The 14862-nt window shown below is 42.1% G+C and overlaps 4 protein-coding genes across 4 annotated transcripts; 1 reads left to right on the top strand and 3 right to left on the bottom strand. All coding sequences in view use genetic code 12, as the record gives it.

Annotated features, from left to right (window-relative positions):
- Positions 1-769: 769 nt before the first annotated feature.
- On the bottom strand, positions 770-4591 carry ENA5 (Na+ ATPase). Its single transcript, XM_001385567.1, has one exon. It carries the CDS (start codon positions 4026-4028, stop codon positions 1056-1058), a length of 2973 nt encoding a protein of 990 aa, XP_001385604.2. The 5' UTR covers positions 4029-4591; the 3' UTR covers positions 770-1055.
- A 1760-nt stretch (positions 4592-6351) lies between these two features.
- On the top strand, positions 6352-9375 carry PICST_90238 (Dolichyl-phosphate-mannose--protein mannosyltransferase 1). The gene is made up of 2 exons (XM_001385911.1): positions 6352-8792; positions 9081-9375. The coding sequence occupies exons 1-2, from the start codon at positions 6437-6439 to the stop codon at positions 9188-9190; spliced, it is 2466 nt and encodes an 821-aa protein (XP_001385948.2). The 5' UTR covers positions 6352-6436; the 3' UTR covers positions 9191-9375.
- A 57-nt stretch (positions 9376-9432) lies between these two features.
- On the bottom strand, positions 9433-13209 carry PICST_36794 (mRNA poyadenylation and turnover; the record flags this gene model as incomplete). Its single annotated transcript, XM_001385566.1, has 5 exons — positions 9433-10053; positions 10147-11588; positions 11651-11654; positions 11698-12000; positions 12289-13209. 5 exons carry the CDS (start codon positions 13207-13209, stop codon positions 9433-9435), a joined length of 3291 nt encoding a protein of 1096 aa, XP_001385603.2.
- A 770-nt stretch (positions 13210-13979) lies between these two features.
- Positions 13980-14342, bottom strand: PICST_22975 (TFIID subunit; the record flags this gene model as incomplete). Its single annotated transcript, XM_001385565.1, has 1 exon — positions 13980-14342. A coding segment is annotated over one exon (363 nt), but the record flags the coding sequence as incomplete, so codon positions are not given.
- Positions 14343-14862: the final 520 nt, after the last annotated feature.

Raw genomic sequence — 14862 nt, 5'->3', positions numbered from 1 at the left:
ATCTCGCAAGAACATGCCTAGCGCGGTAAGGCTAACAGTCTTTACTAATCAAGACTAATCAAGACTAATCACCGATTTCATTGGATTTATTGCCTTGTAGTGGAGGAGTTGGTTCTTGTAGGGCAATTTTGTCTATTTCCGCTTGGTCAGAATTATTTAGAGCTCGCCGTTTTGGGTAAGTAGGTTGCGCACCAATAATAATAATTGTTACTACTGGGGTGAAGCGCGGGGCACTCGAGCCATTCCAAATCGGGGTATATACGCGCTTAACTCATGGTCTCACTACTTGAGTGGAGCTACCCACTATAATGGAGTTGGTAATGATAAGTTGCTAGAGCTGGGGAAGAAACTTCTACGAGTACACAATAGCGACATTGGAATAGTAGCTGCTCTAATTTTATTTAGTATTAGGGAAATTTTGGGGGTTACTTGGTACTGCACATTGTATTTTCTTATCAATTTATAAATCCTTACAGCGCTTAATAATTCTAGGACTATTTAAATGGAAGATTATCTTCTAACCGCATATGATTTTCAGTGTTAGAGTGTAATAAAAGTACTGAAAAATCCAGTAGTGATACCGCTCTTTCTCTACAATTTCTATCTAAATTTCAAAGAAATTTTGTAGCTACCAGAACCAAACCGTGGTTGGGTTTTCTTAATACAGTAGCAATTAATCTACAATTCTCTTAATACCTCTTATATTCTTTTGAAGTATATAAACTTCACTTGATCTTGAATTAGAAGGGTTCTGAATCCATTTTCTTTTAACGAAATGGCATGTATTACAACTAAAGTCCAACCTATCTACTACAAAGTACATAAATTTTCCTAAGATCCATACTGAAAGGTGGAGGAAATCCTAAGATAAAAACCTCCGGATGGTATTACCTAAAAAACTAGGTGATATCCTTAGAAAACTGTAGAAAACTTAACAACGGTATAAGCTACCGGACTTGCAAAAAATTTAAATAAGAAAATCACACTTTGGACGTTAGCGATATTGTTGGAATTGCCAAAAAAGAGCAGACCCCAGGGCACACCAGCTAATGTCTTCAAACATTGACTGCCACGGTGTTGCTTCTAGAGAATGAGGCGTACTTTTGGAATGGATCATTTCTCTCCAACTCGTATTCAGGGTTTCTGGCAGCCGTCTTTCTGTAGTAGACCCTCTTGAACCACTTCCATCCTTCGGCGCCCAAGAAAAACAAGATGGTGAAAGCAAAAGAGAGACCCCATTCGTAGCCGATAGGACCATGCAAGAACACCTTGTCGTTGATAACAGGGATGTAAACGACGGGAAACACCGAAACAAATCCAAAGATGATAGACCAGAACAAGAACTGGTTTTCCCAGAGATCCATACCCAACTGCTTCCACCATGAGTGCTCGGACTCGGGTCTCATCTTGAAGAACGACAATCTCATGTGCAAACATTCCCAACTCAAAAACAAGGCACACCAGGTAAAGGCAGCAAAAGCACCGGATCTACCCTGGAATACCAAGTCACAGCCAGAACCAGACCCAGTGTTGCAGTCAATTCCAAGATAGCCATTTCCTTTACCGAAGACAATGACAACGAAACAGATAAGACAACAGACAGCCATCCAGAAACCATAAGCACACATGTCGATGATGACTTCCCAGGTGAATATGGTGCTGTTGGGAGGCAAATCCAAGATATCGTCCAGGGCTTTTTCTTGACCCAAACCCATTGCCGGGAAGCAGGAGGTGACAACAATAATCCACAATACTTCAACAGGGGCCAAGGGGAAAACAGAGTAGCCAGACTTGTCCATGAATGCCAAACCAACCATCAAGTAGATGGCCTGAGCGACATTTTCAGCCAACAACTGCAACACAAACTTCTGAATGTTGGATGACATTCTTCTACCTTCTTCAATGGCATTCAAGATAGAAGCAAAATTATCATCGGTCAACACAATATCAGCAGCATCTTTAGCGACATCTGAACCATTGAGACCCATGGCAATGCCAACATCGGCTTTCTTTAAAGAAGGAGAGTCGTTGACACCATCACCTGTCATTGCCACAAACTTCTTACGGCGATGCAAGGCTTCAATCATACGAACCTTGGTCTGTGGAGCACATCTAGCAATAACCAATGGCAAAACGGGCAAATTGTCCACTTCTTCATCCGACAAACTGTCAAACTCATTGGCTGTCATCACCATAACTCTAACTACCTCTTCACTGTAGTGGTACAAATTGTGAGGCAAAATCCCAACTTCCTGAGCTATTGCTCTGGCTGTACCAGGATGATCACCAGTCAACATGTGAACATTTATACCAGCCTTGTGACACAACTTAACGGATCTGGCGCTCTCTGGTCTAGGAGGATCATAGATACCGATCAAACCCAAGAAAACCAAATTCTGCTCGACATCATCCCTCTTGTTGACGTCTTCCTTAGCAGTGTTGATTTGACGTTGAGCAAAAGCCAAAACTCTCAAACCTTCAGACGACAACACAGCCATGTTGGCCTCAATAACGTTCTTGTCTTCCTCGGAAAGAGGAATCAACTCATCTTTATTCTTGTACCAGTACTTACAAATACTCAAGACTCTTTCCACAGCACCTTTGGTGTATACGGTGGAAACCAGCGACTTAGTATTGGCGTAAACGGTAGACATTCTCTTAATGCTGGAGTCAAAAGGAAATTCGGCTAAATGTTCCAATTCTTGATCCTCTATCATCGAATCTCTGCTGTAGCCCAACCTGGTGGTGAAGACATTGATGGCGATTTCAGTAGCATCACCATGAGCTTGCCATTCCAATTTGTCAGAATTTGCAACAGGAGACAATTTGACAGAGGCAATGTTGGCCAAAATAGCAGTGTCAATCCACTTCAGGAACAAGTTTGGATGTGGAACAGGAAAGTTGGGAATATAATCCGCTTCTTCGTCACTATCTTTGATTTCCTTTGGCGAAGATTCGTTGTAAACAAGTTCTCCAACTGTTGGATTAAATGGCTCGTTAGAGTTTTGAACCATATACGTACCCAAAGTAGGAATCCAGACCTTTCTGGCAATCATCTTACCCATGGTCAAAGTTCCAGTCTTGTCAGAGCAGATATCGTTGATACCACCCAAGGCTTCCAACGAGTCCAACTTTCTAACAATGACATTCTTGGTCACCATTACTTGGGCTCCAATAGCCATGGTAATGGTCAAGACGACAATCAAAGAAGAAGGAATCATAGAAAGAGCTACACAAATGGCATAGATGGCAACATTTTTGGTGACTCTCATCTTCTGTGAAGCCATAACTACAATAGCAAACAAGACAGCCACCCAGAACAAGAAGATAGCCAACCAAGACAACTTCCTCTGCAAAGGTGTACCGACATTGGTACCCAATACATTCATGACTATGTTGTAGGTAGACTTCAGAGCAGCAAAGAAGTAGTCTTTGAAACCTGGGTTGGTCGACTTGTCGACCTTGACAATTAGCTTATCGTCACCGTTCTTCAAGGAGTCGGCAATGTTGCCGATTTCAGTATGTAAACCAGTAGAAACAACAATTCCAGATCCTCTTCCCTTGCTTACTACAGAAGAAGAAAAGGCCATGTTCAAACGGTCTCCCACTGGAACAGGAACATCGTCAGTGTAGACTTCAGTGTGGACCTTTGCTACGGGCAACGATTCACCGGTCAACAATGCCTCATCTGTTTCCAAGTTCACGGCATTGAACAATCTCAAATCGGCCGGAACCGTGTCTCCCGCGCCTATGATTACAATATCACCAGGAACTACGTTTTCGGAGTCAATATCGATTGAGTGACCCTCTCTCAACACTTTGGCAGTAGGAGAAGACAAGGACTTCAATGAATTCATTGTTTTTTCGGCCTTGTACTCCTGAATAAAACCTACAAACACATTGATAAAGACTACGAAGCCAATCACACCACCAGAGATCCAATCTCTGATTGCCAAAGCAATCACCAAAGAAATGATTAAAATCAAAACCATGGCGTTGAATACTTGGTGGGCCAAGATTTTCGCCATCGAGATTTTTTCATCGGCTCCCAAGCTGTTCGGGCCGAACTTTTCGAACTGACTCTTTACCTGAGCTTCAGAAAGTCCAACGTCAATGTCGACATTGAACAAAGAAGCTACTTGCAGTACAGTGAGTCTGTAAGCTTCGTTATCGATAGGGGGCCTGAGGTTCTTTTCGTCAGCGACAGTCGTAGTTACACGAGTGTTTAGGTTCTTGAGTTCAGCAATCGGCTTTTGACAGCCTTCATCTTCATAGCCTTGGCTAGTTGACGAGTCATTGTTGAATTCGTTGTTTGAGCTAGAGGACTTTATTTTCAATAACTTCAAACGGGGTAGTTCTACGATCAGAACAGAATAGTTCCAAATAAGACGTGAATTCCGATAGAGAGTAGCTTCTGGTTCACCGGAGAGTTTTGTAGCAAAAGTCTGGTGAAAGGCTGGGAAATTGAATAGACTAGATAAGGTAAACTAGATTCTAGTTTAAGATTTCACAGTGAGATATTCAGTATTTCAAGGCGTTAGCGATAAAACTTCCCAAACAGAATTACAATAAATAGGAACAAATGTGTCGACTTGGAGTGATGGAGAAAATGAAGTGTTCTTATAATTAGTTAAACTCTGTGAAAATTTATTTTGCTATCACCGCGAAAAAATGAGCGAAAAATAAAGCCAAGATAACGTTCAGCGACGCCTGCAGGCCAAAGGACTTTCTTACAATGCTTAACAAACAGACCAAGAAAAATCATTGCCAATATAGGAGTTTTGGCAGAAGCCAAGACTGGCAACGTGGTCTGCAATTAAAGTTAGAGCCATTCCAGAAATTGAAGATTTCTAGTCCCACTTGATTGGAAGAGCAGTGAGGCCACCGCAGAGATGTCAAGAAACGGTTGCTCTTCTGTTGCAGCTAAATTCCTACAAGTCGCTATCGCTATCTGGAAGACGGGATGTCATATCAGCCCGTTATGGCCACGGATAGGGAAATAATGCAACATATAGTGCATTACATCGCAAATGCAGGATAATTGTATACTTGAACGTTTTGTAGGTAATAGACTAAAAACTAAGGCATCCGTACTAATAAGCATGAAGCAAAACTCTTGCTTAGTATGCTGAAGGCGCAAGCTTGAGCTGAGCACATGGGCTGCTTTGAATAATAAAGTGACTATAATCCTAGCGGATGTGGTGAAAATGTGAATTTGATCGACTAACTAATCCTATTTGCTAACTTTTGTCTAATTAAATACGAAAATATAGTTGACAGAGAAATTGGAAGACCATTCTGAATGTCATGCTACATCGAAGAGTCTTTTTGCTTCTATGTTAAATTTCATGTCTGGCATTTAACATAGTGACAGTTGTTGCCGTGTTCAGAGGAATCAAATGCCAGTCGACCTGCGTCTAATAACCAAGGGCATCATCCATACTTAATAAAAATTCAAATGAAAAAATTTACTCTGTATAGACTAAACATCGGTCGGTGCCAACACGATGTTAGAATTCCAGACAAAACCTAACCTACCTGGGTGGATCCGGCAAGGATGGTAATATCCATCCGTATAAGTTTCAGATAGACATTTTACAGCAAAATGGCCGTAACCACAAGAAACTGCCCTACGCCCAAATAAAAGAAAGGATCCTCTGCGACCAATTCAACCATTTCAATACGATCCACATAGCATGGCTCTTTCCATATGCTCTGTTTCTGTTCTACCATTCACTCAAATTCGACTTTTATAGATTTTCACGTGACCTTTGTTAAGCAAGAGAAGATTTGGTTGTGCATGCATATACATAATTATCTACTGCACACAAACATAATAGCTTTCTGGACTTTTGGCAGATTTGCAAAACCAGACAAGTCGAATAAACTGCCAACATAGGCTAAGGTCAATTATCGGGAGAGGTTTGGTTACGAGAAGTTTCGCAAAAACGAAATATATACCTCTTCAATCTCTCACTATGTTTAATTAGAGGCACTTCTCTACAGCTTGCCATTTATAGTCTAGTGATTAAAGCCAATCTGATTATATTTTCAGCTACAGCACATTAACTTGCCTTCCGTAACCCGGCACTGTCAACTAGTGGTATATACTATAATGGACTACCATATCCTCAGCTTCCACAACCAAAGAGCACCACGTATCCCTTTATACGTCTACCGACTGTACACGTGACATTTTCTTCTTCTCTGCATTACGCGTACACGTAAACCTTTGGAGTGAACACCCTGTTTAATTGGCATATATGCAGTTCATAACACAACTTCACTGAAAATCTACCAGATGAAAGATTTGAAAAATGACAAGAGTTCATTACTCTCCAGCAATTGCGAAGAAAACATCCCCAAACTCCGTTTTACTTCTGCTAGTCTTGGTTCCTGTTCTCTGGTGTAGTTCCCCCGCTTTTCCTTTGCTCCAATGGCCAAGAAACAGTCCTCGGCTGCTAAAGCTGCTGCGCTCAAGGCCAAACAAGCTCCTTCCCTACTTCTGGTGGATCCAGTAGTGGATCCGGTTTTCGCTCAAGGTGCTATCCGCTCGTATCTAGTGACCGACCCGGCTCCAACTTTGCTTAAAAAGCGTTCTTTGCTCGGTTCCAACGAATGGATTCTTATCGCTGTTCTACTTGTGGCTTCTTACTACGTGAGAATGTACAACTTGTCGTATCCCAAATCTGTGGTGTTTGACGAAGTACACTTCGGAGGCTTTGCCAGAAAGTATATTCTCGGTAAATACTTCATGGATGTGCACCCACCGTTGGCAAAGATGCTTTTTGCAGCTGTTGCTTCCTACGGAGGCTTCAAGGGTGATTTTGAATTCAAGAGTATTGGTGACTACTTCCCTGAAGGTACACCCTATGTTCTCATGAGACAGTTCCCCGCGTTGTTGGGTATCGGCACGGTACTCTTAGCGTACTTCACTTTGCGTAGTTCCGGCGTTAGACCTGTCATTGCTTTTGCTACCAGTTTTCTTTTGTTGGTAGAGAACTCCAACGTAACAATCAGTAGATACATTCTCTTGGACTCTCCACTTCTTTTCTTCATTGCTGCATCCATTTTTGCCTGGAAGAAGTTCGAGATTCAGACCCCTTTCTCCGCTGGCTGGTTCAAGAGTTTGATTGCTACCGGTGTTGCTCTTGGTTTAGCTCTTAGTTCCAAGTGGGTGGGCCTTTTCACTGTAGCTTGGGTAGGTCTCTCCTGCGTGTATCAGATGTGGTTCATCGTTGGTGACTTGTCCGTCAGCGCTAAGAAGGTCGTTGCCCATGCTTTCTTCAGGGGCTCCATCTTGTTGGGTGTCCCTGCCTTGTTGTACCTCTTCTTCTTTGCAGTTCATTTCCAGGTGTTGAGCAAGGAAGGTGATGGTTCTGCTTTCATGTCCAGTGCCTTCAGAGCCGGCTTGGAAGGCAACAGCATTCCCAAGAATATTATTGCTCAAGTGGGTTTAGGTTCGACTGTAACAATTCGTCACATCGACACTCAAGGTGGCTATTTGCACTCGCACGAACACTACTATCCTGCTGGTTCCAAACAGCAACAGATTACGTTATACCCCCATTTGGACTCCAACAACAAATGGTTCATCGAACCATACAGCAACCTCACTGTGTACAATGAAACGTTTGTGCCTTTGACAGATGGTATGAAGGTAAGATTAAAGCACATCAATTCAGGCAAGAGATTGCACTCTCACGATGAAAAGCCTCCTGTCAGTGAACGTGACTGGCAGAAGGAAGCTTCTTGTTACGGGTTCGAAGGATTTGCCGGTGACGCCAATGACGACTGGGTTGTAGAAATCGTAAGCCACAGGACCCCAGAGGGCGAAGCCCGCAATAACGTGATCGCCTTAACATCTGTAATCAGATTCAGACACGCCATGTCTGGACACTATTTGTTCTCGTCGGAAGTCAAATTGCCAGAATGGGGTTTTGGCCAACAAGAAGTCTCTGCTGCCTCGTCTGGTAGAAGAGCATTGACCCACTGGTATATCGAGACTAATGAAAATCCTATGTTGAGCCAGAGTGAAGCCAGGATCATCAACTATCCTAAGTTAACGTTGTTGCAGAAGTTCACTGAGTCCCACAAGCGCATGTGGAAGATCAACCAGGGCTTAACCGATCACCATAACTGGCAGTCTGAACCCCAAGAATGGCCATTGATGTTGAGAGGTATTAACTACTGGGTCAGAGAACACAGACAAGTATATTTGATGGGTAATGCCGTGACCTGGTGGACTGTCTCGTCTGTTATTGCTGTTTTCTTCTTGTACACTGCCATTCAAGCTATCAGATGGCACACTGGTAGTCAAATTGCGACTGACAAGAATGTTTACAACTTCAATTTCCAAGCCTTTTCATACATATTGGGTTGGGGTCTTCATTACCTCCCATTCTTCATTATGGGTAGACAATTGTTCTTGCATCACTACTTGCCAGCTCTTTACTTTGGTATCTTGGCTCTCGGACACTTCCTTGAACTTTTTACTGGTTACTTCTTGGCCCGCTCCCAATTCTTACAAAGATTCGGCTTGGGCTTGGTCACCATCTTTGTTGCTCTCAGCGCTGTTTTCTACATCAATTACTCTCCTTTGATTTATGCCACCAACTGGACCAAAGACCAGTGTAAGAGATCTAAGGCCATCAGTACTTGGGACTTTGACTGTAACACCTTCCACGGAAACATCAGCGAGTACAGCATCGACGAAGCTGCTCTGCTTACAAGTGCTAGCAAGATTGCTGACGATCTTCTCAAAAAGGTAGAAGAAGCTCACGAGACGCCTGGTGAACTCTTGCAACAGAAGAAGCCAGTTGATCCAGAAGAAGAACAAAAGCATCTCTCTCAGGATGGAGAAAAGAAGGCTGAAGAATCTCCAAAGCAAGGTGATGACAGTTTGCCTGTAGTTGAAGATGTTGTTGTCGAAGACGTTGTATTGGAAGAAGCTGTTCTTGTAGAGGAGCCAATTGCTCCACCTATTCTTGACGATGAAACCCCTGTTGCCGAAGCACAAATCCCAGAAGAAGTAGAAAGCTCTCAGGAAGCTGAACCTGTCCAAGATGTCGCTGAAGAAGTGGCTGAACCAGTTCAACAAGTCCTCAAGGTTGAAGAACCGGCTGCTGAAGACCCAGTAGCAGAGCCAGTAGAGGAAGTTGTAGAAGTTATTGATGTTTCTGCACAATAGACTCCGTTCGAAGTTGATTTCTAGTTACTACACTGGTGCAACGTTGATAGGTGTTTATAGATGATAGCATTAGTGAGTATGCTCTCAAAATCCAATTACTCTTATAAATATAAGCAATTCGTAATTAGTGCATTACAACGTAAAAACTGACTAGCTATATACACAAAAGGAACCATTACAACTTCATCATTGACAGATACTTGTCATTCTATTAGATTCACTTCGTTCACTCTGTTTCATATCTATTGTTCGTTGTCAGAAATTTCAACATTTTCAATAGCTCTACCTCTCACATAACGCTCGTTCTTTACCTGGTCGTTGACTCTAGAATAGAATCGGTATGCTTCGTGAATCGACTTGGCTACAATGAAGAAAAAGTAGGCTAAGGGAAACATGTAGATCCGTCTTGAGTCGTCAGCTGGCTTTCCGAGATATGACAAGTAGAAATTGAGTGAAGCTGTAGGGACTACTACGATAGCGATGTTGATCAACGCCTGGTAGAATCCACATGCCGAGAGAATTCGAGCAATGTCAAACTCGCCATCATTATTGTTTTCAATACGTACAAACCTAGTGGAGTTCATAACGTAGTAAATGAATGGGAGAAACGTCCAGAACGAGACAAGGAAATGGACGGGAATAGAAAACTTGTCAACTATAAATGGACCATCGGGGGTGTTGAACAAGAAACGAATCGGGCGATCCACACAGAGAATGTGTACACCCTGAACCCAAAGGGCCCATAAGAGAAAAGAGCCGATGACACATACGTAAGTCAACTCCTTTCTGAACCGTTCTTGGAATTGATCAAATCTGAACTCGTTGCCTGCATTTCTTTGGTTTCCAAGTTGTTGCTGAGGCCGCTGCTGAATATTATCGTTTTCATTTACGACATTGGCTGCTTCATTTCTTACTTCCTTGTGGAAGAATCTCTGCAAGAAGTCCAACTGGATAACACCCTGGTCAAATTGATACAACAAGGTGAATTCCAAAAGTAGACCAATTGCCAAACACGGGATGTCGAATCGGTATTGGCGTTTGACCATGGCATCGTACAACTTGGAATCAGCAGTGTACAGGGCAACAATGAGTATCATCCGTCCCAGCAACAATGCTCCAAATGTTACTGCCATAGTTATGATGACAGCAAACACCCAAAGCATACAAATAAGTGCCAAACAGCGCATCTTGAAGTGAGGCGGTCTGTAGACAATAGTGTATGAATTGTCTGTACTGAGTTCGTCTTCTGCTTCAGATGAAGGAGTCTCGTAAGCTGAAGGGGCAGTGTTGATTTCTGCTGCAGTTAGTAACTTGTCGTCCTTTGTGACAGAGACGAACAACTTCTTGACGAATTTACGAGAAACCGTGTCGCTGTCTGGAGCTCTAATATAGTTACCATCAGGAACAAAACAGGCATTAACATTGGGGTTCAGTTTAAAGATCTCTTGGGCTTGTCTGTATGAGACTGGGGAGGTGAAATCAGGCTGGGCCGTGGCCATTATCGTCTGGAAAATGTTTCTGTAGACAGTATAGCCTCTTTCTTGCGAAATCGGCTTGCCCAAAATGAAGTGAGACAAACGCAACTTGTGACACGAGATTTCGAACACTCTAGTCCAGTATAGCTGACAGTATTCAAGAGCCCATTGCTGGGAAACCAAGCTTCTCGTCGCCAAAACACAGAGGATGATATCAAAGAAGACCGAAGAACTCTGTATTGGAAGAAATATGGTTCCTTTTGTAGTGCTCAATATATGTCTCAATCCCCAGGTGACACCTCCAATACCAATTATAATAAATCCAGTATACACTTTAGCACTCAAGTATATACGAGACAATTGCAACATGAGTGGTTTCACGAGAGCATCATGGATTAAACGGGCATTGGGGTCGTCAGGTGATCTGATGAAGAAAAGAACGCCGGGGCGTAAGATATTGGTACGAACCATGCCAACAAAAAGTGCAAAGAGAAGCATATAAAGTGTTCCCGAGCTCCAGTACATTAATACACGCAAATATGTCTCCTGGAGTGAGTCATAATACGAAGATACCAACACCACAAACGTATCAACACCTGAAGGTGACTTCCTCGTGAACTGGGGCAAGACTAAAGGTGCCACACAAAAGTCAAGAAGCCATCCACAGTAGACAGGGAAGAAGAAGATCTCAATGGAAAAGATGAAAAATACTTTTGCTGTGGAGCTTACCTCGAAGAGAATCTTGTAAATCTTTCTGGGGGTACCCATTACAGGCTTCTTACCTTTGACAAGTACTTTCATAAACCGGTAGATTCCAAAGGCAATGATGGCATATCCAATCGTAAGAAGAATGATTCTCTCCGCCAATGAGTAGTGGGGATGCTCAGCTTCAAAGAGATTGATATAAATGTTGGATGCGGGGACTACAAAGTATTCTTGAAGAGAAGTCATCGTGAAGTTGACCAACTCATGTTCTTCCGCGTACATCTCTTTCCATTCGTTAGCTTTGGAAAATGGTTGATATTTGGATACCATAGGCGAAATGAGACTTCTTATCACGCTGGAGTTGACCAATCTGATCCCCATGCCAGCCACCGAGAAGAACAAGTTTCCAAGCATGTGAGGAATTAAGTATATCAAAAATAAATATGCAGAAATGACAAAGTCAGAGACAAACATAAGGAAAATCGGCGTCTTGATATTTAAGTTGATCCCAAAGAGTTCTAAAAGATCACCAAAACCTCCTCCTCCATCAGCATTTGCCTCAGCTAAAGCGGCAACTTCTGCATCCATTTCGTCATGGTCAATATCTTGTTGGAACCATTCATCATCATCCTGTGCAACAATTGGAAAATTTCCTTCGCCATCATTATGATCTTCATGAAGATTATCAATATTATTATCATTATTAACATTAGGATGATTATCAAAATGAAAATTGTCTTGGTTATGAGCAATATCGTGATTGTGATTCAAATTTGCTTCTTGGAATTGGTTGAATGGCTCTTGTTGAATAAATTCCACGTCGGCATTGTCCTCTTGGTTTCTAATCACTCTCCTAGGTGGAGCTTCATTTACAAGGTCCAAGAAATCGATTCTTCTTGCTTCCTCATCATCGGCTACTTCGCCTTCAGAAAGATCGTCTTCATCGTCAGCTTCGCCAATATTGACATCATCGTTGAAAATATTTCTGGCATTTATAGCATTACGAAGAGCCTCATTGTTATTGTTGTTATTGTTAATGTTTTCATCTTGAAGATCTCTGATGGCTCTAGCAAGTGTCTCCAAACGTTCCAAATTGGCCGTAGCTTCTTCATTATTATTGTTACCATCTCCTCTTTGAGCATGCAAAGTCTGCTGGAGCAAGTCGACGAGTTTAGCACTAGGTTCAGAGCCGATCTTTCGAAGCAAAAGCTTTTGAAATCCTTCATCTCTTATTACCCATTCATGTTCAATAAACAAAGCGATATGAACAGCAATTGCAATGAAAATGTAACGGATTCCGCTGAAATACGTGTACTCAAAGAACTTACGGAGTTTGAGAAGCAGAAGCTGAAAAGAAGATACTTCAAAGCCAGTGTCTAGAGCTGAGGCAGCAGACTCGATATAGCTACGAATATCGTACTCTCCAAACAAGAGCGCCAGCAAAAATGTCGGGTTTTTCGCCGGCAACTGACCGTCTATGGCCCATGTATAGATTCTACCAGCAAACTTCCAGTATAGTGGTACTTGTAGCACTAGACAGTTGATATATAGCGCTATCAGAACGGATTTAATGGCTCCCAGCAGCAAGATCTGGATCAACTTGAACCACACAAGCAAGAACGGGATCCGGGATGGCATTTCCGGATCATAGATAATCCGAAATTTGTACTGGGTGTTGCAAATATCACATTTTTCTGACAGTTTGTTCAGATGTCTGAGCCATTCAAGCAAACACTCCTGATGGATATACTTGATAGAACCTCTACATTTGCACGGGTGCAACAAAGGCTGTGTTCGTGTCGCTTCTCCACGACAAATACGACAAGTGTTAACCTCCATGATGGAGTTTGGCGATGCTGTGAGTTTTTTTTGGAGTGAAATCGATACAGTGAGTTCTGGAAACTTGTCAAAATTTGAGTCTCAGATTTTTAAAACTTGTAAATCCGCCAAAAACACTTTTGAGAACGGGAAAAGTTGGAAGTTATATGATTATCCTGCTACCTCTTACGGTACACACGGGACCTCGGAAGTGCGCTGGTTGTGATTCTACAAGAAGATGTGGAGTGTTGGAGGATCTGGGGATCTCCTGTTTGAAGATTCTTGCTGTTGAAAATGTCACGTGAGGCGGATCAGATATATAGTTGCAAGACAGAGCTTGCTAAAAAGTCATTATTTGACAGTGGCAATTAGGAATAGGTTTAGCTCTATAGTGCCTGTATTCTTTCAATATCCATTATATTTGCAGAATCTAAAAAGTTCTGTTATTCTTGCTGCTATATAGTATATTTTCTTTTTGTTTCTCATATTTCCTACAAATCATTACAGTAGCAGTCGTATCCATCTCTAACGACTTCTAGGGATTGCAATGTCTTGTACTGACAATCCACGATCTTTTTGTGATTCATCATAAAGTATTCATTCTTTCTACCGTTCTGAAATAATACAAATGACCTTCTTCTTTATCGTTCAGCTGTGAATACCATCTATACTCTTCTTTCTGTTATTTCAAATTATCATTTAGTATATCATTCCTGTTTAAACATCACATTTCCTACCACCTTCCTCTTCTTTCTGCCTCTTGTCTCCTTCTTGATCGTCTTCTTCTCCTGCTCTTCGTCATCCTCTTCCTCGTCTGAATCCTGATTTCCTACACTAGCACCCACCGCATCTGTATTCTCTTCAAACATCTTCTTCGCTTTTTCAATACGATAACTCTGCTCGATGGTGTACTGGAATCTTGCAAGCTTCAACGGGTCGTTCCTCAACGCAAAAGCTAAGTCGTTCATCTTGATTCTCGATCTACCCTGAGATCTGGAATATGCCATGGTCAGGTGGCATAAGTCCAGCAAATACTCCACCAAGATCTCTTCAAGTGCAAGAACCAGCATATCCGTCAGAACGGGACGATCTCCCATTGCAAACAACAAGTTCTCGATGTCCTTTTGGAAAAGTCTCTGCTTTCTCTTTCTACGTTTAGGGTTCGTCACAGGTGGAAGGGTATGCATATACGTCGTTCCGGACCCACTGCTATATACACCATTAGTTGCTGTAGAAGTATACATTGGTCTGCGTACGAAATTGTTGAGACTACTGGAACCAGCACTTGTTGTTACTGCTGTTGGACCCATTGCTGAAGGTATGTAGTTCCCTGTAGAAGTTGTAGAATTCGTTATTCCAGAAGTTGGTTGGAAGCCACCTGGTCGACTTGGACCCGCGTAGCTCGGATTAGTACTTCCGCTGTATGTGTTGGGTGTGTTGGACATGTCAATGCTGTAGATTATAAAAATGAAAGTAGATAAAGTAGATATATTTTAGTAAATTTGGTTTATATTTTTCCTGAATACAAGACACTTTTTTCACTTCATAAATCTCCATACCATTCATAGTAGTCAATCTTTGCAACTTAAAACTGATTCTGCTTACATACTCTTCCGGTGGTACCAAATTGGAACATTACCTTCTTCTGTCATGATTTAAAATAGAAAATATAGG

The sequence above is a fragment of the Scheffersomyces stipitis genome, chromosome 6 (assembly GCF_000209165.1).
Source record: "Scheffersomyces stipitis CBS 6054 chromosome 6, complete sequence".
In the NCBI taxonomy this organism is placed as follows: Eukaryota; Fungi; Ascomycota; class Pichiomycetes; order Serinales; family Debaryomycetaceae; genus Scheffersomyces; species Scheffersomyces stipitis.
This window is presented reverse-complemented; position numbering and strand designations above follow the sequence as displayed.